Here is a 22908-nt window from a genome sequence, read left to right as displayed (position 1 = left end):
CATGAGTTCCACACCCGACTTCTGGGTGCCTTGGTGTGTTATGAGGGTCCCAGAACCCCGAGATTTTTCCTTTTCCAGGACTGCTCGTTGTTGCTTCTCTTTGTGCCAATTGGGTTTCCAGAAGGTTCTTAGCATAGGGAAGGCTTGTGGTGAGTCTTCCCCCCCAAAAAAAACCTTCCTGGATGAGCAGAGTGGGGAATCCAGGGCAGCCTCAGAGACCCCAGATGCTCCTTTTCCATCCCAGCTCATTTGGGGATCGGACAGCAGCTGAGAGCAAGACATCAGGCCCGTCAGGATCACTCAACTCAGGAAATTCCAAGTTCCTCGGTGCAGCCCATGGATTTTCCACATTTGGTTCTTTAGCCCAGACCTTCCTCCAGAGCCCGGCTCCCGAAGTCACCTGCTATGCCATTTCTTAGTTGATATTTCAAGGGGTGGCCATGGCATGAGACTAAGAGGTCACCTGGTAGGAATGAGGCTGTGGAAGAAGAAAAGAAGATAGGATGGAGCCCTGGTTGGTGAAAGGTTGAGAAATACTAAACACCTATGGCTGAATTTAAGCCTTACTTAAACTTCTACTTGCAACCCCTTTTTGCTTGAGAAAGCAACGCAAGCCAAGTGCTGCCAATAATACCTCAGTTTCGTTCCACAGTTCATTTTGAATTCATTTTTGGTGGTTGTATGTCCAGACGTCTTCTATTGTTGGCATCATTTTTGCAACCCCACACTAGTTTCTGTTGAAGGAACTAGAGACTGGGTGATGGTCAAAAGTATGTGACCTATATGCCTAGTGACTTAGTATAGCAGATTCATTTCTTTTTTGTTTGTTTGTTTGTTTGTTTGTTTTGGGGTCACATCCAGCGGTGCTCAGGGGTTACTCCTGGCTCTGCACTCAGAAATTGCTCCTGGCAGGCTTGGGGGACCACATAGGATGCCGGGATTCGAACCATCGTCCTTCTGCATGCAAGGCAAACACCTTACCTCCATGCTATCCCTCTGGCCCCAGCAGATTCATTTCTGGTTCCTGTCTTTGTCCATCAGTTGTTCAATGCTCTCCTCCCTGGAAAAGTTTAGGGCCAGATTCTCTCTCTCTCTCTCTCTCTCTCTCTCTCTCTCTCTCTCTCTCTCTCTCTCTCTCTCTCTCTCATTCCACAGACCTCTGCATAGTGATCCTGGAGCTAGTCATAATTTAGATAAATTATTAATAAGACAGTATTGACTATACTTCTATATAAAGAAAGATTGTGCTCATAGCGATAAGAATAACTGATAGGAGAACCACCATGTATGAAGCATTTCGTAAATATCAGCCTTTACTTTCACAACAACCCTTTGGGGAAATCCTGAATGAGGATTAGAAACTTGGGAAAAAAGGAAACTACATTTGCTGCTGACATGTTAATACATATAGAAAACCCTGATGGATTGAAAATCTGTTAGAAATAATAAAAGTGTCTGATTATAAAATCAGCAACGCCAAACCTGTTGCATTCTACATCCAAACCATGAGCTAAAGAAACAAGAAACAGAGGAAACATTCTGTTTATAATCACATCAGAAAGAACTAAATTCCTAGGGCTGAATTTACAGAGGAGAAGAAAGACCTATACAAGGAAAATTGCCAAGCTCTGGAAGGATATAGAACAAATACAAAAGATTGGAATATTTTTCATATGGAAACGTGGGAAATATTAATGGAGTTGAAATATTCATGTTACTAAAAGCAATATACAGATTGAAAGCAATCCTTGTCAAAATTCTTTGATGCTTTTATAGAAACAGAATGAAAAATACTAATATTTACATGGAACCACAAGAGACCCAGAATAGCTAAAAGCAATTTTGAGAATAAGAGGGAAAATGAAGGCATTTTATTACTCAACTTCAACCAAGATCTCAAACAGTAATTAAAGCACTATGGTACTAGAATAAAACTACACAGATCAATGGAGTAGAATCAAGAGCCTAGACACAAACTCACATATATTAACACTTGAGTTATGCCCACTCAATGGAGAAAGAAAATCTGTTCAACATGTCAGGAAAACTGAGCTGCCACTTAAAAAAGGATGCAAATGAACCAAACACTTGGATATAAGACCATAGCATACATAGAAGACATGCTCTGTGATAGTACCATTAGAGATATCTTTGGGAACCCAATCCTGATATCAGAGAAAATAACAGAAAAAAATAAACAAGTGGGGTATGTCAAGTGAAAAAAGCTTCTATGTGTCAAAAGAAAACATCAGCAAAATGAAAAAAAAAAAAAAACGGGCTGGAGTGGTGGCGCGAATGGTAAGGCATCTGCCTTGCCTGTGCTAGCACAGGACAGACCATGGTTCAATCCCCCAACATCCCATATGGTCCCCCAAGCCAGGAGAGATTTCTGAGCACATAGCCAGAAGTAACCCCTGAGCATCACTGCCCCCCCCCAAAAAAAGAACAGGAGAAAATATTTGCATACTACACATCTGATAAGGGGCTAAATATCCAACACAAATGAAGAAATTGTGCAACTCACATAACACATAAATAAACAGTAGAAAGAAAAAGTAGGCAAATGCTTTGAGCAGACGCTTCTAGGAAGACATATAGATGTCCAACAGGCACATTGCCGCTGCCTGGTAAGCAGTGCAGATCAGACCCAGTCTCTATTCTCCAGTGAGAATGTCTTTTAGCAAAGAGACCAGTAACAAGTTCCAGCAACAAAGTGAGGGAAAGTGACTGTGCAGATGGGAACAGAATTGATGCTGCCTCTACGAACACTGCATGAACTTCCTCAGAAAACTCAAGCTAGAACCACCATAGACCCAGCAACCCCATTTCTGCTTTTTTTGGGGGGGTGGCCACACCCGGTGACGCTCAGGGGTCATAGCTCCTGGCTATGCACTCAGAAGTCGCTCCTGGCTTGGGGGACCATATGGGACACCAGGGGATCAAACCGTGGTCCATCCTAGGCTAGCGCCACCACACCGGCCCCCCACTTCTGCTTTTCTTTCAAACAGAATGAGACCATGAACTCAGAGTTACACACACACACACACACACACACACACACACACACACACACACACACACACACACACACACACACACCAGTGTTTACTGCAGTTTCCATTCATAGCTAAATGGAAGCAATTGGAATGCTATGGATAGATAACTGGAGGGTCTTTGGGACCAGAGATAGTACAAGAAGTTAGGAGCTTGCCTGGAAAACAACCAGCCCCAGTTTGATCACCATATAGCATATGGTTTTCCATCCCCCAGGAGTATCCCTGAGCACCACTAGGTGTGGTCCAAATCACCCCTCCCAAAGAGAATGGAAGATCTTTAAATGCTGTTCCACTATAAAAGCTAAGGTCGCAAATTTCAGCAGCATGGAATAAATAATTGGGAATTATGAAATCAAAAGAAGGAAATTGGGATATTTACCCTATGTGAGGAACGGAAGAAAACAATGCAGGTGAACCATACAGTAACTAGAAAGAAATACTTGGATGTCAACACAGAATGGTGAGAGAGAGAAAGAGCAGTGGTGCTTATATTAATAAAACATAGTTTAGGGGCTAGGGAAGTAGGGCACAACTTAAGACAGACCCCATTTACAACCCCTAAGCACTACCAGGGGTGGACCCTAGCATAGAACCATGATTAGCTGCTGAGAACTTCCAGGTGTAGCCCAAGTAATAATTATATTAATTTATAATTAATAAAATAAAGATGTGTGGGTCCGGAGAGATAGCACGGAGGTAAGGTGCCTTTCATGCGGAAGAATGGTGATTCAAATCTCGGCATCCCATATGGTCTCCTGTGCCTGCCAGGGGGGATTTCTGAGTATAGAGCCAGGAGTAACTCCTGAGCGCTTCCAGGTGTGACCCACAAAAACCAAAAATAAATAAATAAATAAATAAATAAAATAAAGATGTGAAATTATGTGAAAAATACATTGTGGATTTATATAAGAGCAGCCCAGATGTATTTGACCTACCACCTCCTTTTTAGAAAAAAAAATAATTCCCCTCCAGAGTCTACCATATTCAGGCAGAGGCTGAAAGCATCAGCAATGCCACCAAGACTATGACTAGGCTCCCTTGGATGTTCCAGCACCCCTGGAACAGTGACATCAGGTGCACAAAGGCTGGATGTGTGGCCCATCAGGCCCCTCTGAGGTTGCCATCCAGTTTTCCTTGACACCCCTGCAAACCGTCCACTGCTCAAGAAGCCAGAGCCAGTAGCTCATCTGTATTTCCCAGTCACCAAAATGAAGTGGACAATGGGATATAGAGTGACCAGCAGCTTCTGAATGGGTATGTTAGCAGGAGTTCGTGCAGAGGGTCAGCCAGATAGAAATAACACTGCTACTTTTTCACTGTCGGCGAAGCCACTGCCCTGTTATGTCTCCTTACCAGGGCCTAGAAAATTTTGAAAATGCTCAGACAGATGTGAGAGACTTCCTTCCCAAAGCAGAATGGCAGGAAGAAATCTCTAATCTTGCACACAAAAAAGCAACTTCTTCAAATTCACATACTAAGTCCCAAGGAGCTGGGTGCCCTGGCCTTCTTATTTCCCATCCTCTACTCATAATCAATTGTAAACGAAGCTAGTAAGGTCAGATCTAAGTTGTAGAGTCACTGGTGAGGTCAGAGTCATTGGACGTAGAAGTTACTGGTGAGGTCATATCTCAGGCAAGTAAAGCACTCACGAAGAAGCATCCGCCAGCCACTTCAGTTTATTGTAGGTGACAAATAAACTCAGTTTATTGTAGGTGGGAAATGGATATTTATTTTAGGGGAGAGAACGGTGTGAACTCTGTGTCAGCCAAACAGGTAGGATGTGAGAGGGGTGTGTGCTTCTGTATTTAGGGAAGAAAAAGTAGGGATTAGGGAAAACAGGATGTCTGCTCTGGATGTTAAAACAGGGTGTGTGCTTAAGGTGATTAGCTACATCTCCTGCCTTCTTAACTTTATAGAAAAATGCAGAAATGTGAGGTAAAAGAAAGTAATTTGTGCCCCAAGGTTCTATGTAAAAGGCAAATATGTCTATCTATAGACATATGCCTGGTCTGTATTGTGAATTGGGGGACAAAAAATATGTCTATCTAAAAGGTAAAAGGGGTGGTAGTTTTTTGCTTAGGTGCAGTGAAAGTTGGAAAAAATAGAAAGAAAAAACTTTTAGCCTAAAACAGGGTATCGCTAACCATGAAGCATACTGCCTTATGGCAGGATCAACTACAGACTCCAGGCATGCTAGTTTGTATAACCCCAAAGTCTTTCTTCACAGTCCCAGGAAAGGTTCTTCTCAATCATGGTTGTCACAGTCTGGCTCCAATAATTAGGTATATTGGTGTTTTCACAGATCCTATGTCAAAGACAGGAGGGTATCTTAAAGCGTCTCCTGGTATCATCTCACTGTTAGGTAGTGAGGCAGGAAAATATGCCTTCAAATAAAGTCATTGTTGATTTCCAAGGTGGCATATGAGCCCACCTTGGGGCAAGTAGGTGCCAGGGCAGTGCTAGGCCACCCCTTTATCAACTAATGTTATTCAAATGCAAACTCTAGGGAACCAGAACAGATACAATTATGCAGGTGGTGTTTTGCCCCAGTGTCTGCTGATGTTTTAGCCAAGTCTAATGGATGAGGGTGTTTGATGATTGCTTGTCTGCATCTATATGATACAATGGGAGAACTGATTCTCCACAATTGAGTTTGAAAGGATTGAAAAGAAGGGGTACTTGAGCACTTGGGGAGGTAGATAGGCACTCTTATAGGTGTAGTGTAGGGATTCCTTGGGACTCTGTTCAAGGAGACCATCAGGTTCATGAGATCAAGTCAGATGCTTTAACTATGGCAAAAAAAATGGGGCATTTATGTAGAGACTGTGGATGCAATCCTTTTCTGCTCCAGGTCCTGGACCTACCCCTTCAAGGCCAAGACTTAATCATCCTGTCACAGGAAACTGGGCCAGGAGTCAATCCTAGGTCCCACAAAATCAGGGAACTTTTTTGTCAATATTTTAGCTTCCCAACTCAGCCTAAGAGAACTCCACAGCATAAGCTCATTAAAGCCTGCCACTTCAGGAAGCTGTGCCCTTGATATACCCTGCCCTGAAGAATTAACCATAAGACCTGCCCTTAAAAGATAAGACCTGGCATAAAAGAGTCAATTCCTTATGGAAATGTGAGTCTGATAATGGGGAAAGCAATCTGACTTTTAAAGGTATTTCTGTTCATCTAGGAATTATAGATTTGGACCACTTTGGAGAAATAATAGTCTTGTTTCCATGCCCACAGTTTCAATGTTTATAAAAGTTTAAAACATAGCTTAAATTTTGTTATTGCCTTACATCATGCCTGGCAAATCAGAACCCATCAGGGATGGGGGTTTCAGATGCTTCTGCTAATCTACTAATAGCTTTTACTGCTAAATTTAAAGAAGAAAATCCAGTGTTAACCCTTGAAATTCAATTCAAGGCACGAAGTTTGAAGTAATGTTTGACTTCGGTGCTGTAGTTTCTGTCTTTGCTCCCTGCATCTGGGCTTTGCAGGATATAGCTTATAACCTGGAAGGAATAGGTGGTGTTTTGCCCCCAGTGTCTGCTGATGGTTAAGCCAAGCCTAATGGATGAGGGTGTTTGATGATTGTGTATCTGTGTCTGTGTAATACAATGGGAGAACTGATTCCCCACAACTGAGTTTGGAAGGATTAAAAAATAAGGGGTACTTGGGTCCTTGGGGGAGATGGATAGGCACTCTTGTGGGTGTAATGTAGGGATTCAGTACACAGAAAATCATCACAACAGTATTCTAGGTGCTGGAGATATTATACAAGGGTTTAGAAGATGCTTACCTTTCACACAACCCCCTTCTGCCAATCTGGGTTTAATCCCTAGCACATCACATGGTCCATGAGCTTATGAGGAGTAATTGCTCCATGCAGAACCTGGAGTACCCCTGAGCACCACTCAAAAATAGAGAATTAAAAAAAAATAAAACTATACCCCCAAGTCAAAGCACTGTTGAAGAAAAGGGTGGTTCAGAGGTACCACCACAGAAGATGAGAGAAGGCAGAGAATATGCTGAGGTATACATGCTGCTAGCAGGTAGGGAGCAAGTGAATCAGGACTTGGTACCCCAAGGCTGTGGGCAGGGGAGGAGCCCCAACTGGTGCTAATGGATACAGTAGTATGACCAGCCATCATTCACCATATGGTTATTTTTTTCCAGTGCCTGGGATACATGTGGCACCTTTTCTGGATGTGCCATGAGGAATCAGAGGATGGGGAGACTGGAGAGGGGCTGAGTCTGCATACACAGGAAGGCAGAGCAGACAGCTATGGAAAGCAGCTTAATGTGATGAGGCAATGCTCGGGGCTATGCTTTTGCATTAGCAGGGAAATCCTCCACATGATCCTGCTTTTAAGTAATGGGAGTCATTCTGAATTGTTAAAATGAGACAATTGTGAAGCTGTGAAAGTAGACAAAGCCATGTTTCATCTTGGGGACATGTGTCTTTAAAGATATCAAGAAATCCACAGGTTTGGTGGTGGTGAGTTATAATCTAATTAGTTGGCAATTGTCATAAATTATTAAACCACCACAACATTGTACCTAATTAAATTTCAAGGTCTATTAAAGCTTATAGGCACTTACACTGATATTTTTGAAACCCTTTTCCACAGAGTGGGCATCTGTATTATTTTGTGTAGGGGAGGGAGACTACCTGCAGAGAATACCCCAAAATACACTTGGTCTCACACATCCTCTGTCATGGTCATTCTGAGGAGCCTCCCCCCACAGTGCTCCAAGAGCAGCAATAGGACCTAAAGAACTGATTGCTAAAGAAGGTTCTCAATAAAGATTTTTCAGGGGAAATGGGGCAGAACTCAGAGAGCCATATGTCTAGGACCAAAGACAGGGACCAGAGAATTCTCTGGCACTGAGGGGTCCTATTCTGGGGGCGTCTTAGGGTGCATTGGTTGTCGCAGCTCCCCTTTCTCATGCATGGTCTTCATCTCTGACTGGTACTGACTCACAGAGAATTTCTGAGTGCCTATACCTGACTTGGTGTCCCACAGCAGTGGGGAAAGGAGCTGAGAGTCCAGGGCAGGGTCTGGAAGGAAGAAGGGCAGTACTCCAGAGCCAGGCCAGGCCATTCTGTCGGTGAAGTGGGTTCTCCAGGTGGATGACTGAGCTGATGGAGAAGTTGGTGGTTCAGGCATTTAGTCATAGGTTCAGGTGCATGTTTCCCACAAAAGATGGTGAACACTGAGGGGCAATGCTTTAAATTGGAGATAAAATACTGTGCTTAAGCAGACACAGTCACAGTTAGTAACAGGGCCATGGAGAGAGTGCCAATGGATGGAACACATGTCTTGCATATGCAAGGCCACAAGTTTGATTCTTACACTGTATCATGCAAGGACCAAACTTGAGGAAGGAGTTGTGCATTCCCGGGAATTTGGGATTCCCGAATCTATGCAGTTTCGAATCTGCAGTGTCATCTGGCTGTCTATGAAGCTGAGACCAGAGAAGGCATTCCCAGTGCCTGCTGCTGCACAGGACAGAGTGCCCATCACCAGTGCTCCTCAGAATCTCCAGCACAGGCTGACTTGTGGCCCCTCATGCCATCCATGCTCTTGGTCAGTACCAAGATAAGAATGACGAGAACAGAGTTGACTCAGATCCTCATCCCACTTGACTTCAGCCAAGTGCTCCCTGTCTGACTCTCTCCCCTCCAGAGCTTCAACTCATTATCCTCATTATGGCTTTTTTGTTGCCCCTCAGAGGCCACCATGAACCTTTAAAGATGATTTATGCCAAGCGACTGGCACGCAGGCAAATTCAATAAACATTTGTTCATAGAAATGACATTCAAAAAGCTGTGGAAGCAAATATAAAAATGCATAAAGCTGCGTTGGAGATGCACTTTCATCTTCTTCTTTTCCAGTATTTTAAAAATATTTATAAATAAAAATTTTTAATTGAATCACCATGAGATACACAGTTACAAAGATGCTCACGATTGAGTTTCAGTCAGGCAATGGACAACACCCTTCACCAGTGTATATTTTCTGCCATCAACATCCCAATTTTCCTCCCGCCCTCTCCAGTGTCCTCCTCACTGCTGAAACAGGAATAAGAGCAGGTAAGGTGTTTGAGGGTATTTGGGATTTTTTTGGTGGGTTTTTTAAAAATAGCTTTTTAATTGAATCACTATGAGATATAGTTTCAGTCATACAATGGACAACACCTTCCCTTCACCAGTGCACAATTCTGCCGCCAATCTCTGTCTCTGCCCACTTCACAGACAGTATGGCCTGGCCTGACTCTGGGGCACTGCCCATCTTCCTTCTAGACCCTGCCCTGGACTCTCAGCCCCTTTCCCCACTGCTCTGGAACACTGAGGCAGGAACAAGGACTCAAAGATTCGCTCTGAGTCAGCACCAGTCAGAGATGGAGACTACGCAGGAGAAAGAGGAGCTGGGAAAACAGATGCACTCTAAGATACCCCCAGAATAAGACCCCCCCCCCCAGTGCCAGAGAATTCCCTAGATCCTATCTCTGGTCCTGGACATCTGGCTCTCTGAGTCCTGCCCCTCTGTCTCTGTCTCTCTTTCTCTCTTTTCCCTTTTAGCCACTGTGGTTTGCAATACTGTTACTGAAGAGGTTTCATACCTATCACTTGACCTCCTCTCAGCATCAAGGACTTTTGTAATCCTAAAGGCCACTTTGCCCTTGCCTGTCTGCAAGGTTTTGAGTGTGAGAGCAGGAGATGGGGTGGCCCCACCTCCTCTCAGAGTCCTGGTGAAAGCCAGAGTGAGGAGTGGGAAGGCGAATCCCAGAGCTGCTGGCTACCAGTCCCAGCAGGCCCTGGGCTGCTTCCCCTCTGTCACCCATGAATGAGGTGCAGAAACCTATCCATAGAGGAACTTTAGCCCGAGGCATGGCTGCAGGCCAGGAAATGAGCTCATAAGTCAGGTGTAAAGGTGGGGCGCATTGTTCTAACCCCCCATACTTGTGTTTGTCCTGAGTACAAGACAGGAGATGGTGTGTGGGACTTTTCACTGACATTCCATTCTGCATTTGGGAGGGCGTGTGGCTGGCTCCTGTGTGCAGGGTTTGCACTGGGCTCTATCACAAGCACCACTTAGAGGATTTGTCCCTGAGATGCAGGAAGCACAAAGATGCAAACACGAGAGCTCGGCCCTTGCCCGTCTCATTACAGTTCTCATGTTTGGCCCGCTGTTAAGCTGAATTACCGTCGAAGACAATGACTAAATTATTCTAATAGTGCTTTGATTTATCATGACAGCCAATTAATTTTTTATTATAACACTGTGATTTACCAATGTAAATGAAGCCGGTAAGGTCAGATGCCAAGACGCAGTCACTGGTAAGGTCAGAGTCGCTGGATGTAGAAGTCACTGGGGAGGTCAGATCTCAGGCAAGTAGAACACTCACAACGAAGCATCCACCAGCCACTTCGGGAGAGTAACTCAGTTTATTGTAGGTGGGAAATATGTATTTATTTTAGGGGAGAGTAGAATGTGGATTCTGTGTCAGCCAATCGGGCAGGATGAGAGAGGGGACTAGAACAGGGTATGTCCTGTGTTTAGGGAAGACAGTGTAAGGGGATTAGGGAAAGCAAGGTATGTCCTCTGAATGTTAAAACAGGGTGTGTGCTTAAGGTGGTTAATTATCAAGTTGTTTATAAAACAATACAGTTGTTTTAAGCATTTAATATCTCAACACCAATCCCACTACCAGTGTGACCTTCCCTTTACCATTGTCCCCAGTTTCCCACTCACCAACCCAAACTGCCCCCTTGAAGGGCACTAACAAATTGACTTCATATTGTTTGTTACAACGCAAAGACAAATGGAACAATCCAGTCTTAGATCAATAAGAGTCAATTTGTGATAAATGTTATTCTCACAATGGTGTTACTAAAGTCATTATCTGAGAATTTACTGGCCTAATTAAGCCTTCAATGCTACTGTTTGAGCTCATTGGGCCTGGTGGGCTTTTATGCAACTTTTCTATCTGATTTGCTGTGATCCTACTGGGCTGACCCTATTATGACCCTTGGCGGTGTCAATATGGCTGAGCGATCTCGGATCTATAGATCTGGAATAGTTCAGTGATTGGAAGTTTGAAATGGTCGAGTTGAGAAGCTGGGCTGTTTCTGTTGAGGGTATTTGGTGTGGCTAGAGGCTGCTGTGACTCAAGCTGAAAAGGGAATCTGGCCACCTCATTTGGAGATCGCCTGGAGTTGTCAGCACAGATCACTTACCTGATCTGCACCATCATGTTTTGTTGGAGCTTAGTTGTGGAACTGAGCTGTTTCTCTGCCTCCAAGAGAGCTAGAGGTAGGGAAACTCCTAGGTTTTCCAATGGCAGGGGAGTGGGAGTTGTGGGGGACTCACCCCCTCATTCTGAGACTACCCCCAGAGTTTCAATTCAGTCTGTAGACTGGATCACATCAATTATTTTAATGTCTCAGAAGTTTAATGGATACGGCTAGGCAGTACTGAAATGGGTTTTCATTCACAACAATAACTTTAGGAGGTCTGTGATAGAGAAAACCAGCTTAAGTTCTGAGACCTACTAAAAGGCGGCATTTAGACCTATAGGAGTTTGGAGTGAGCATCCTGTCAGGCAGTGCTGCAGCCACAGGGATCAGGCAGCTTGAGGTCCTGTGGATTTATTTGCAAAGTGAAGCTGGGGGAGCTGGTCAGGGGCCATCAGATAGAAACCTGGTCCTCCTCCCACTGGGAGAGCCTTAGGGACAGAAAACATCACAACCATTGTCCTAATGCTGACTTACTGCCTCTAGCTGGCATCTATCTTTTCATGAGCTTGACTATGGGCATCTCAGAACAGGCTTAAAAAGCTTTGGTGTCTTCAGGCCAAGGAATTGGCACAGCGATGAATGAGAGCAAAAACTCAAGTACTTTGAAAGGTCTTTTTCTTTGCAAGACAAAAAGGAATAGGTAGTGGGGCTGGCGAGATAGCACAGCAGTAGAGCATTTGCCTCGCATGTGGCCAACCTGGGATGAGCCCAAGTTTGATTCCTGGCATCCCATATGGTCTCCCAAGCCTACCAGAAGCGATTTCTGAGCACAGACCCTGAGTGCCACAGATGTGACCCCCCAAAACAAACAAACAAAAAAGAAATAGGTAGTATGAGGAGCAAACATTATGCTAGGACTTTCTCTCACTGTCTCCCCTATATGAAAGGATCACCTCACCTGGTCCCCCCATGTGTGACAAGACCCCTCACTCAGGTCCCCACACAGGACCCCCCAACTTGTTACCCTAAAATCCCCAATCTTCTCTTTTGGTGGAACTTTGAAATGTTCATAAAGTGACTGATTAGACACATCTCTCTCTCTCTCTCTCTCTCTCTCTCTCTCTCTCTCTCTCTCTCATCCTCTCCTCTCAGTTTCTTAGTCTCCAGTGAATCCTACCTCTGGAGTCCTATTAGATTATTTCCCTCGTCTGTCCAAATTCATGCTTCTGCTGCAAGATAACTTCCTTGTATGAAATGTACAGATCTGCCAACTTTCAAAAACTTTGATGTATAGTGCAGAAACAAAAAATGCATACTTTCTTGTCAAAAATAAAGACAAAACAAAAAAAGCGGTATGGAGTAAAGGAAAAAGAAAGGAGTTAGTCTCTACTCTCCAGTGGGCAAAGCATGAATCTTGAGTTTTTATTTTGAATGTCTTTTTGCCTCTAAATAGATGAGGTGACTGTAAATACCCTGGGTCACCACAGGGAGAAAGGAAGTGGCAATAAATTGTCAAGCACATTTGCATTATAACAAGGCCCTGGGAATCATTGTAATTCACAGAGTTATTTCAGCAGCAGTTTGGCCAGACTCCAAGGTAATTTCCCCAGGTCCAGTGTGCAGCTGGCCACTGCAGTGTAATTTGGGATGTATCTCCTCAGGTGCAGATCAGGAGCAGTTGGAGGTTTCCCAGCTGTCACCAGAGCAGCATTTATAGCCACTGAGGCCCAGGGGCAAGCATGGGTGCCCCTGGGTGTGGACATCAGCTTCTCCAGCTTCATAAATTCTGGTATACAGAGCAATAATCAATATTTCATGTTCAATGGGGCCAAGCTAAAATTAGTATAGATTTTATGTTCTCCACATTCCCAAATTATGCAAACATCAGTAAGGCCTTTTCAGGGACCCTTATTATGCATCCATTAAAAAAAAATTAAAGGGCTGTGTGGGAGGCACTGAGCAAGCCCACTGTGTCTGATTAAAATGAGGACATGGGCTTTGGGCTTTGGGTAATACTGGCCTTTGTGCCTCGGAAAGAAATGTCCCAATATAAAAAGGGGGCTCAGGACTGGGATGTTGATAAAGTGTGTGGGGTACACACTGGCTTGCCTAAACACCACCTGTACCCAGGTTCCTGTGTCTCCTCAAGAAGGACTTCAGGGACCAGAGAGATAGCATGGAGGTAGAGCATTTGCCTTGCATGCAGAAGGACGGTGGTTCGAATCCCGCATCTCATATGGTCCCTCGAGCCTGCCAGGAGCAATTTCTGAGCATAGAACTGGGAGGAACCCCTGAGTGCTACTAGGTGTGACCCAAAAACCAAAAAAAAAAAAAAATGATTTCAGGGGGAATATGAGCCCAATGAAGTGGCATCTGTTTAAACTGAATGAGTGTGAGTTTATGGAGTGAATGTAGTAGTCACTGTCTTTTTCATTAAGGCTTTTTTGGTTTTTGGTTTTTGGGCCACACTCAGTGAAGCTCAGGGTTACTCTTGGCTATACGCTCAGAAATCACTCCTGTCTTGGGGGACCATATGGGACTCCAGGGGACTGAACTTTGAGGTCTGTCCTAGGCTAGCTAGTTTTTATTTTGAATGTCTTTTTGCCTTGCCAGCAAGGCAGACTCCTTGCCACTCCGAGCCATAGCTCCAGCCCCTCTCCGTTAAGGCGTTTGACCTGCCGCTTTTCCTGTACATCCTTTTGCCTCCTGGAGCCTGGGGTCCCCACATCATTGGGGCCAGTGCACTGGTTGCCATGGTAACTAACTGTTGTGTTTACAGTTTGTGAACTGTAATGTATTCATGTGCACACATGTGCCTATGTGGTGTATGGGTGTGCAGAGATGTGTGCCTATGGGCCCATGTGTGGAGGCATGCATATTTCTTTACATGCGTGTGTGGGCATCTGGATCTGCAGAGAGGTAAGGATAGTTGCTAGGAGACCTGAAGAGGTCGGGAATCTGCTAGCTAGCAACCTGAACCCAAGATTGCTGCCCTAGTCAGTTGAGAATAGTGGGGGCCATGTGGACACACCCACTCAGGATGGGCAGAGGGAAGTCAGCATCATCTTTTGTTAGAAAGTTTTTTCCAGGCCCGGAGAGATAGCACAGCTGCGTTTGCCTTGCAAGCAGCCGACCCAGGACCAAAGGTGGTTGGTTCAAATCCCGGTGTCCCATATGGTCCCCCGTGCCTGCCAGGAGCTATTTCTGAGCAGACAGCCAGGAGTAACCCCTGAGCATCGCTGGGTGTGGCCCAAAAACCAAAAAAAAAAAAAAAAAAAAAAAAAAAAAAAAAAAAAAAAGAAAGTTTTTTCCACAGGTGGGAGATGGAACCACTGGAAGTAGCACCTTTCAAGCTTCAAACACCAGGACTGCCTGGCGTTCCTCTATTAGAGCACCGCTGAGCTGTTGTAGATAAAGTCAACTTGGCTACAAGTGTCCTAAAGACTTAGTGTGCATTCCTGTGGTCTGTCTGTAACCTGTTTCTTCTCTTTTTCACAGGAAGAACTGAAAAGATTGCGGAATCCTTTAGAACAAGTGAACGATGGAAAATATTTACTTGAAAAGTAAGTGGAAAATACTGAAGGGCATTGAATGATGTGCAAGGTTAAAACATTTGCGTGAGAGCACGAGGTAAGTTCTGAGCAGTCAGGGGGCTTCTGGGATGTGTCCTGCAGGGCTGAGCTGGGCTCAGGCTGCCAAGTTAGCAGGACCTGAAGGCTGGAAGCACCCTGTATCTCTGGCTCCTCACAGGCCAGGCATGAGCAGGCCATCCTAGACTCTCGGAAAACCACTAGGCACACTGATGACATGGGAGAGACTTTCCTCAGATGGGACAGACACAAGCGGAGATGAACACAACCTGGGATCAAAGCCATGTCTCCTTTCTAGGTTCAGGCAAACACATAAAGAGCATGTAGGGCCAGTCCGAATTCTGCTTGGGTAGTGTCGAAAGGTTCTGTCTCTTGGTTCCAAAACCCATGACAGTGTAGGCAGAGCCTGTGAGCGGAGAGAAATAACCCCCATTTTCTTCCTGGATTCTAGACCCTTGGGGGAGGGTGAGTTCAGCCAGGATCTTTTCATCCTCTCCTTAAATGAAAACGTGGGAACTGGGTGTGGCCAGTTAGCTCTGCATATGCCCGACTGAAAAGTCTGGGTGTTGAATTAAATAATTAACGATGGGGCTGGATGGCGATGGATGGCTATGGATTTCTCTCTGCCATCCCAGGCCACGTGGCTCCGCAACCCCATCCAGCAGGCGGGTCCCAGGCCCAGGTGAAAGGCGAAATCACTCACTCACAGGCAGGTATCGGGAAGCATTAACTTTATTCATGCCCTATTCACCACATGTGTGTGGCCTACTCATAACCTTTCAAGCACTAGTTATTCTTGGCCCTGCATCTAAACTCCTTTCAGCCATCTTCCCTTTGGGCTCCATGCTGGTCAAAGACCAGAACGCAGAGACCAAAAGCCAGAGCGCCCAGCAGCGCAGAAAAAAAGGGCCGAATTCCCTCGGTGCAAGGCTTATCTAACTTTTCCAAGACCCCTCCCAGGAATGGGCGGGGTCTTGCAGGTAAGGTTACACTTACTATCTGGTTCCCAAGACCCCTCCCAGAAATGGGTGGGTCTCAGGTAGCTACACCTAGATCCAGGGTCTCAGATAGGTACACTACATTTCCCCCTTTTCTGAACTGGGGACCTCACCACAGGATATGGGGAGGAGACTCACAGCACCCAGGGCCCTCCCAACACCCAGTATCCATTTGCCTGCAATTCTGGAGATTTTTTCCCGTTGGTTGTATTGCTGGCTTACCCTTGAAAGCTGCCAGATTTGATTGAAAAATGGGTGTGCTCTGTTCAAGTCTATTAGGCATTTCATTACTGCTGTGTTATAAATCAGCTCAGCTCCTCGGCATGATCGAGGTGAAGTGAGAGCGGGGTCAGAGATAGGTGAGCTCTGCCCCTTTGGAGCACCCCGTTACTCCCCAAGACTTGGGATGGTTATGGGTAGTTTGGGCAAGGGGAGCTGCAATTGTGGCCTTCTCCAAACCACAGAGGAGCCAGTCAAATGCACACATGCACATATATACATGCCAACACACATAGGCTCAGAGAGCACACACAACCCATGACTGTTGGGTCCCGTTTACACCTTGATTGGTTATCGATGGATCCTCAAAGAGCTCCCAGAATGAGAAATTGATTCCCATTCTCCTGTCCCCTTGTGAGGGAGGAGATCTTGGTAATATTTATCCGCAGCAAATAAACCACACAGACAGGAGGGTAAAGGAGTAAGAAAGTTGGGTGCAGAATCCTTTGTCAGCCTACCAGCAGCTCCAAAAAACACCTGCTAGTAAACTCTACCAAAAGACCCCCAGAACCTCGCTCCCAAACTATTTATTGGGCTCTCAACAGCGTCACCATCTAAAAGGTAGACGGTGGGACAACAGGCAGAGATAATCTTATGGAAATGCTTCCCTATATAACACAGACACTTTCATGCGTGTAAAGAAGTGTGGCTCATTTCCATGAATAGCAGCACAGTTCGGCTCTGACTGAGAGTCTGCCACCTGTTCGTAGCTGTGGATTAACCTAATGCTTTTGAGTTCCAACTCCTGCCTCAACTCTGCAAGAAAATAAATGATCACCAACCGCACTGCCCTGCCACCACCTCTGTCTAATCTAAACCTGAATGTCCTGGTTGGTTAGTACTTTTGGAGGTCACCCCAAATGAACAGATCTGCGGATTCCCCATGAGTTTTGGCAAAGACTTGAGCGCCGTGTACCTGCCAGATGCCCCCTCCCTTCAGTTCTGCAAATACTGCAAGTCGCACTCATTCCAGGAGCTGCACTCCCAGCCTTCCCGCATGCATTTGTTGTGCGGGTCATGCTCATACAAGCCCCCAGTATCACCGAAAATACATTTGCTGGTACCACATCTTGGGGCGATGTTGCCGCCTAGTGGCCTGTCTGGGAGCGATGCCTTCATACCACCTTCCCAGAGGCCAGAAAGCACCTTACTTAAGCTGACTTAAAGCTCTTTCCTGACACCTGATTTTGTGTGTGTGTGTGTGTGTGTGTGTGTGTGTGTGTGTGTGTGTGTGTGTGTGGTGGGCTGGGAAGTCCTCAAAGCTGTGCTTAGTAGTCCAAAGGGTCCCAGCCGGTGATTTTGGAAAACCAGGCCAGTTCAATGCAAGGCCAGTGATGCCTGGGCATGCCTGGTGCGGGGTTCATCTAGTCCATCTGGGTGCTCAGGGTTTATACCTATGAAGCCTAAGATGCACCCAGGGCTGGCTGCAAAGGTATGCACGAGTTTTCGTGCCCACGCAAGGATTTATTTTATTTTTTTTAACACAAATGCGTGCACCCTACCCCTCTCCACCCCACATGCCTATGCATGGGCCAGTGTGCTCTGTGGCTCAGAAAGGGCCCAGAAGAGGGCAAAGCCCAGGCTCAGGCCAGCCTGGGTGGGCAATGCAGGTAACATAAGTGAACCCAGCAGGGCCAGGACTGTGGGTTTCCTGCTCTGCCCTTTTCTGTAACCATGATGCTTTTGCTCCCAGTTTTTTGGCTAGAGTCCCTGTCCCCAGGCACTGTCCAGCTGCTGCGCCTTGCCCGGACATGGACTTTTTTTCTAGCCCAGCTCAGAGGGCAATGACCATTGCTGGACCTGGCTGGCCGGGTTGCCCCGTATCTGTATGGCATGCTCCTGGTGGGGAGACCCTGCAGGGGAGGGTTGCGAGCAGAACTCGAGGGGTCTGGGGGCAGGACACAGGTGGACTTAGCCGCTTGGGCCTACCTGGGCTGAGCCTGTGATTCTCTATGCAGCCACCAGCTGCCCCTGGACGAGGAGAACAACATGCAGAAACGACACCTTGGCCTACAGCCCCTGGAATCAAAGGTGAAAATGTAAGTGTCCGCAGGTCGCCAGACTGATGCTCTGCTGCTTCTGAGCTGCCCGGGACTGGGGTCAAGTTCACACCATCCACCCCCTGCACAGGTGTGGGGGAGACACAGGCCCAGGGGACCCTCCTGTACTGCTGGCCATGAGTGGGAACTGCCGGCGTCCCAGGTCCTTGTCACTCTCTTCAGCACTCTCCAGCATTTCCAAGAGAGCATTTATCTTGAGGTTTGGGTGGTTCTACCTGGTATATTCTTTTATCACAATACTTTGAGGAGTCAGAGAGACCCGAGCGCTTGCCTTGCACGTGGCCAATCTGGGTTCTATCACCAGCAACCCAAAGCACTGTCAGGAGTTGTTCCTGAGTGCAGAACCAGGACTACCTACAAGGTGTGGCCTCAAACAAAAATTTTATAAAACAAGCAGGCACGCCTACACACACACACACACACACACACACACACACACACACACACATTTTCAGTCCATTCCCTTCACCTTCCTAGTCCAGCTTTAGTAAAGTTATTTCTGACAACTCTGTTTTCCTTTCTGATCTCAATCCCTACTTTTTAAATTCTATAATAAGACCAAGTGGCCATGCCCTCTTATGACACATAAAGGCTGCAAAAATGAAAAAATAAAGTTAGTGTAAATGTACCTCTGTGTTAGCAGAGACAGAGCCACTGAGGCACTGTGATCTGCCACCTCTGGACCCAGCAAATATCCCAAACCCCATGTGAGTGGAGACGGGGACATTAGCCTTGCCTGGATGCTTCTGCAGGCCTCTATTCCTCCTTTCCCATCCCCTCCCTCTGGGAAATGTGTATACACTGGCACATATATGTAAACACATGTAAAGGCACATGGCCATACACATGTGAGAAACAGAGCTGCACTTTGAGAAGAGCATCTGAGAACATGCTTACATTTGGCCACAAAGTCCCTGCAAAGAACTCTCTAAAATAGAAGACAGCCCAGGAAAGGATCTCTCAGGAGACCAGAGGCGGGTGTAGCCAGGCCATTATATCTGTCCTGCTGATGACCCATGGGCCCAGATGAGTGCGTGGGGGACAGGCAGTGAGGGGTTGTGTCCATATGGTATCGGGTGACCGTCTCTGCACCTTTTGCAGCATCCAGCGAGCCTGGCGGGAGTACCTGCTGCGCCAGGATGCCCCCAGGAGGAGCCCGTCACCACCGTCCATTTGCTCGGACAAGCTGAGCAGCTCCATCAGCATGAGCACCGTGTCCACCAGTAGCACACCAGTAAGTGCCCATGCGTTTCCCCAAGTCCCTGGGGACTTGGCTGGCCCTGAAATTTTGACCAAGGCCAAAGTCTTGACTGGGCTGGAACATGATGTGCCTCCAATGACTCTCACCTTTGCTGGTATATGCTGACCTGGGCATTGCTGGAAAGTTTCACCTTGCTTAGTTCATGTTCTGGTTTGCCAGCATGATGACAGGCATGTTCTCGGGATCTGAGAGGGGCTGTAAGAGGGACAACAGGGAGGCAAGTATTAAGGGTAGCTGCTCAAATGCCAGCAGGGACCTGTATTGGGCTCACAAGGTATGGTATGAGGTATGGGGGGGATTCAGGATGGTCCACAACACCTGAATCCCAAGGACCTTCCAGCAGGGGCTGAAAGATGGAGACTGGGGCGCCTTTCACCGGGAAAGGCAGCAGGGCCAGTTGGAGCGGGGCCTGGGAGGAAAGGGCAGGTCAAGGCCCAAGGCACAGGTTTAAGAACTGGATTGTGGTCAGGAATGAATATGCTCAGAGACTTTAATATATACACTTAAACTTTACACACACACACACACACACACACTCACATTCTCTAACACACTCATACTTTCTCCCAAACCTTACTCACATGTACACGCACACACTTATACTTCAATGCTCAAGTCACACTCCAACTCGCATTCACTCACATTATACTCAAGTTCACTTTTGAACACTTTCACACACCAGCAAGTCATTCACAGAATCAGATTCTTGCACGTATATGCACACATGCGCACACACACTCTCACATCCTCACTTGCATCTCACTTACCCTGTGTGTGGGAGCCCACCAGGCATTCGGGGTTCAGGCACGTCTTTCTGTGTAGTGTTGCTACAGGACTGAGGTGAAAACCCACATTTGGCCCCATTTCACATGTCACTCACGGCTGCTGTTCTGTTTTTTCGGAATAGTGCAGGCTCACAGAGAGACCAGAGGACGGCCAAGGGCTGGCTGCTTGTCATGTGTTGCAGGTTTGGTCGTGGCGTGGCCCCCCAGAATGTGTTTTGGGAGAGTTATTTCCCACTCACCCCGGGTCAACTGAGGAGACACCAGAACTGGTCTCTGGCCTCCCCGGAATTGCCACTAGAGGGCGCCATCATCTTTGCTCTTCAGGGTTTGCATTTAATTTATGATTTCCGGGTGCAACAAAGGTGGAACTGAAAGTTTGGGCCCACTTGGTTCTGGATGCCAAAGGAAGGTGCAAAGAAAATACCGCCGTGTTGGACTTGAGTCTGGGTGCGGGAAGTCCTTGGGGAAAGGGTTCAGATCTGCAGGGCCCCGTGTGTCATCTCAGGGTGATTGCTGGTATTACAGTTGTGTAGAGGGCTGTGACTTTGCTGTCCATCACTACCCGTGCCACCATGATCCCAGAGACCTGCAAGCAAAACGCAGGTGCCAGGATTCCATGCAAGAATTGCTGTGACTCAGGAACTGTGCCTTGCTCTGTTTTCTGCTCCCCACTTTGGACCCATCTGGGGCGGTGGTCCCTCCACTGTTTCAGCATTCTGTTCTCCCAGCAGATATGACTGATTGTATTGTTCTGGGATGTATCTCATCACCACCCCCTGGGGGAATGATGGTGTCATTTTTCCCATGTGACATTGTACTGTCACTGTCCCCTCACAGTACACCAAGCCTACAACCCCCTTGCTGGAGTGTCATCAGCGCCTCCCCAATGTAGGCTTCCCCCTCAGAAACTGTCTCAGCTGCTGTGATACACTATGTCATCAGATCCCCATGCTGGCTTGTCACCTGCCCTCCCCTCCAGTGTGACATCACTCCGGTGCATTGAGTGAGGGCCAGTGCCTGGCAGTCCTTAACTCCTTGAGATCAGGCAAGTTTTACAGCCTGATGGCAGATCCCAGAGGCTGCGCCTCACCTCTCCTTGGAACCACGGATTCTGGTCCAGCTCAGGGTAGGTGGCTATGATGTGTCACTGCCTTTAGCTGGGGAGGGGAGGGTGTTGATACTGCTGTGCTTGAAACTGGGCCACCTGCTCAGCTGCCTTTCCTTGGTGTGCACTGACCTGCAGGGGTCACTCGGAGCACCCTGTCTCTCCTGCCTTGTCATATTGAGCATCTACCTTCCTTTGTCTATTTCTTTCAATTTTCTGATTTTGTAGTCCCAAATCTCTGCCTTTCCTCAGCAAACCTCCCATAGTCTGGCCAGTGTCTCTGCTGGCCATGCTTCAAGTGGCTATTCACTGGGCTACGTTCATGTCTCAACCTCCCCACTACCTAGGTGAGACACACAGACTGAGAAGGAGACATCTTCTGCGCCTCTGGATCTGGTTAATCTTGGTGTCATTGCAACAGCCCTTAGAGTTTTTCCCTATCCCAGGTTTGGCAGCAATGGTTGTGTTTGAAGGTTCTTTCAGCTCATGCTGGATCCCAGATGAGTGCCATTCTCTGCTGTCTCTTTATGAGTATTCTGTGCATAATTCCCAGGGCGAAGGGTGAGGGGTGTTGGTCATGTCACCCTGACCCCGCCATCCTGTACTGTGTGTGTGTGTGTGTGTGTGTGTGTGTACCACTCAGCCTGCCTGGCCATCTCAGAGTCTGAGCAATGAATGCAGAGATTGAAGGGAGAAATTGTTCTCTTGATCTCCTAAATTGTCTCCTTATCATTGCTCTGTGATCAGAACCTCAGACGTCAGCTGTTGGTGCCAAACGCAAGGGCAGCAGGGTGGGGGGCATGTGTTTGCAGTGTGTCTATCAAGTGTGCCTACACCACAGCATCTCTCTCTCTCTCTCTCTCTCTCTCACACACACACACACACACACACACACGTGTTACCATAAAAATAATAGTTGTAGCCCAGAGAAAAAACGATTTGTGTATTTTCAGTCAATCAGGCTCACAAGACAAACAGTCTTCCCACTTGCATTTCCAGAATTTCTGTAATTTGTGAACCAGGGCAGCAAAGGCCTATTTTGAATGGATGAACTGGATTTTCGGGAGGTTTCTCACCCATAGGGGTTGTTGAGGCAACAGTCCTGAAGCCCTGCCCACCCTCCCTGGCTGTAGTGACGGCTCTCGTCTCTGGGGACAGTGTGGCTCCTGGCCCCAGCTCCTGGCTTCCCAGGCCCTAGTGTGAGTTTGGGGCGCACTTGTGCATGGTGCATGGTGCAGAGCTAGAAATCTGGTCAGCACTGTCGAAACTGGATCCTGAGCTGGGGCAGGGCCTTTTCCTGCTCCCCAAGAGGCACAGGCCCTTGCAGGTTTGTCCTCACCAAGTTCCTGAGATGCACCAGAGCAGGTGTCTGTGGGCTGGTCTGTGATGAGGACAGTGTGGCTAACGGCAGAGAAGGGTGTGTGTGTGTGTGTGTGTGTGTGTCATGGGGTTCAGTGTTGTGCACACCCAAGACAACTTCTCCAGTCCAGTCCCAAAGAGTAAAAATGTGTTTGTTTGTGTGGTGATTGAGATGG

General features: G+C 47.0%; 1 protein-coding gene across 1 annotated transcript in view; it reads left to right on the top strand.

The window, feature by feature from the left end:
- The window catches only part of SCHIP1 (schwannomin interacting protein 1), a 285050-nt gene that overhangs the window by 42031 nt on the left and 220111 nt on the right, over positions 1–22908 (top strand). The window contains exons 2-4 of the mRNA XM_049785905.1: positions 14794–14858; positions 18121–18201; positions 19324–19456. Of these exons, the coding sequence (XP_049641862.1) occupies positions 14794–14858; positions 18121–18201; positions 19324–19456 (279 nt within the window). The remainder of the gene's footprint in view (positions 1–14793; positions 14859–18120; positions 18202–19323; positions 19457–22908) is intronic.

Source organism: Suncus etruscus, chromosome 13, assembly GCF_024139225.1.
Source record: "Suncus etruscus isolate mSunEtr1 chromosome 13, mSunEtr1.pri.cur, whole genome shotgun sequence".
Lineage (NCBI taxonomy): Eukaryota > Metazoa > Chordata > Mammalia > Eulipotyphla > Soricidae > Suncus > Suncus etruscus.
The sequence above is the reverse complement of the archived record's forward strand: the minus strand, read 5'-3'. Positions and strand labels throughout refer to the sequence as shown.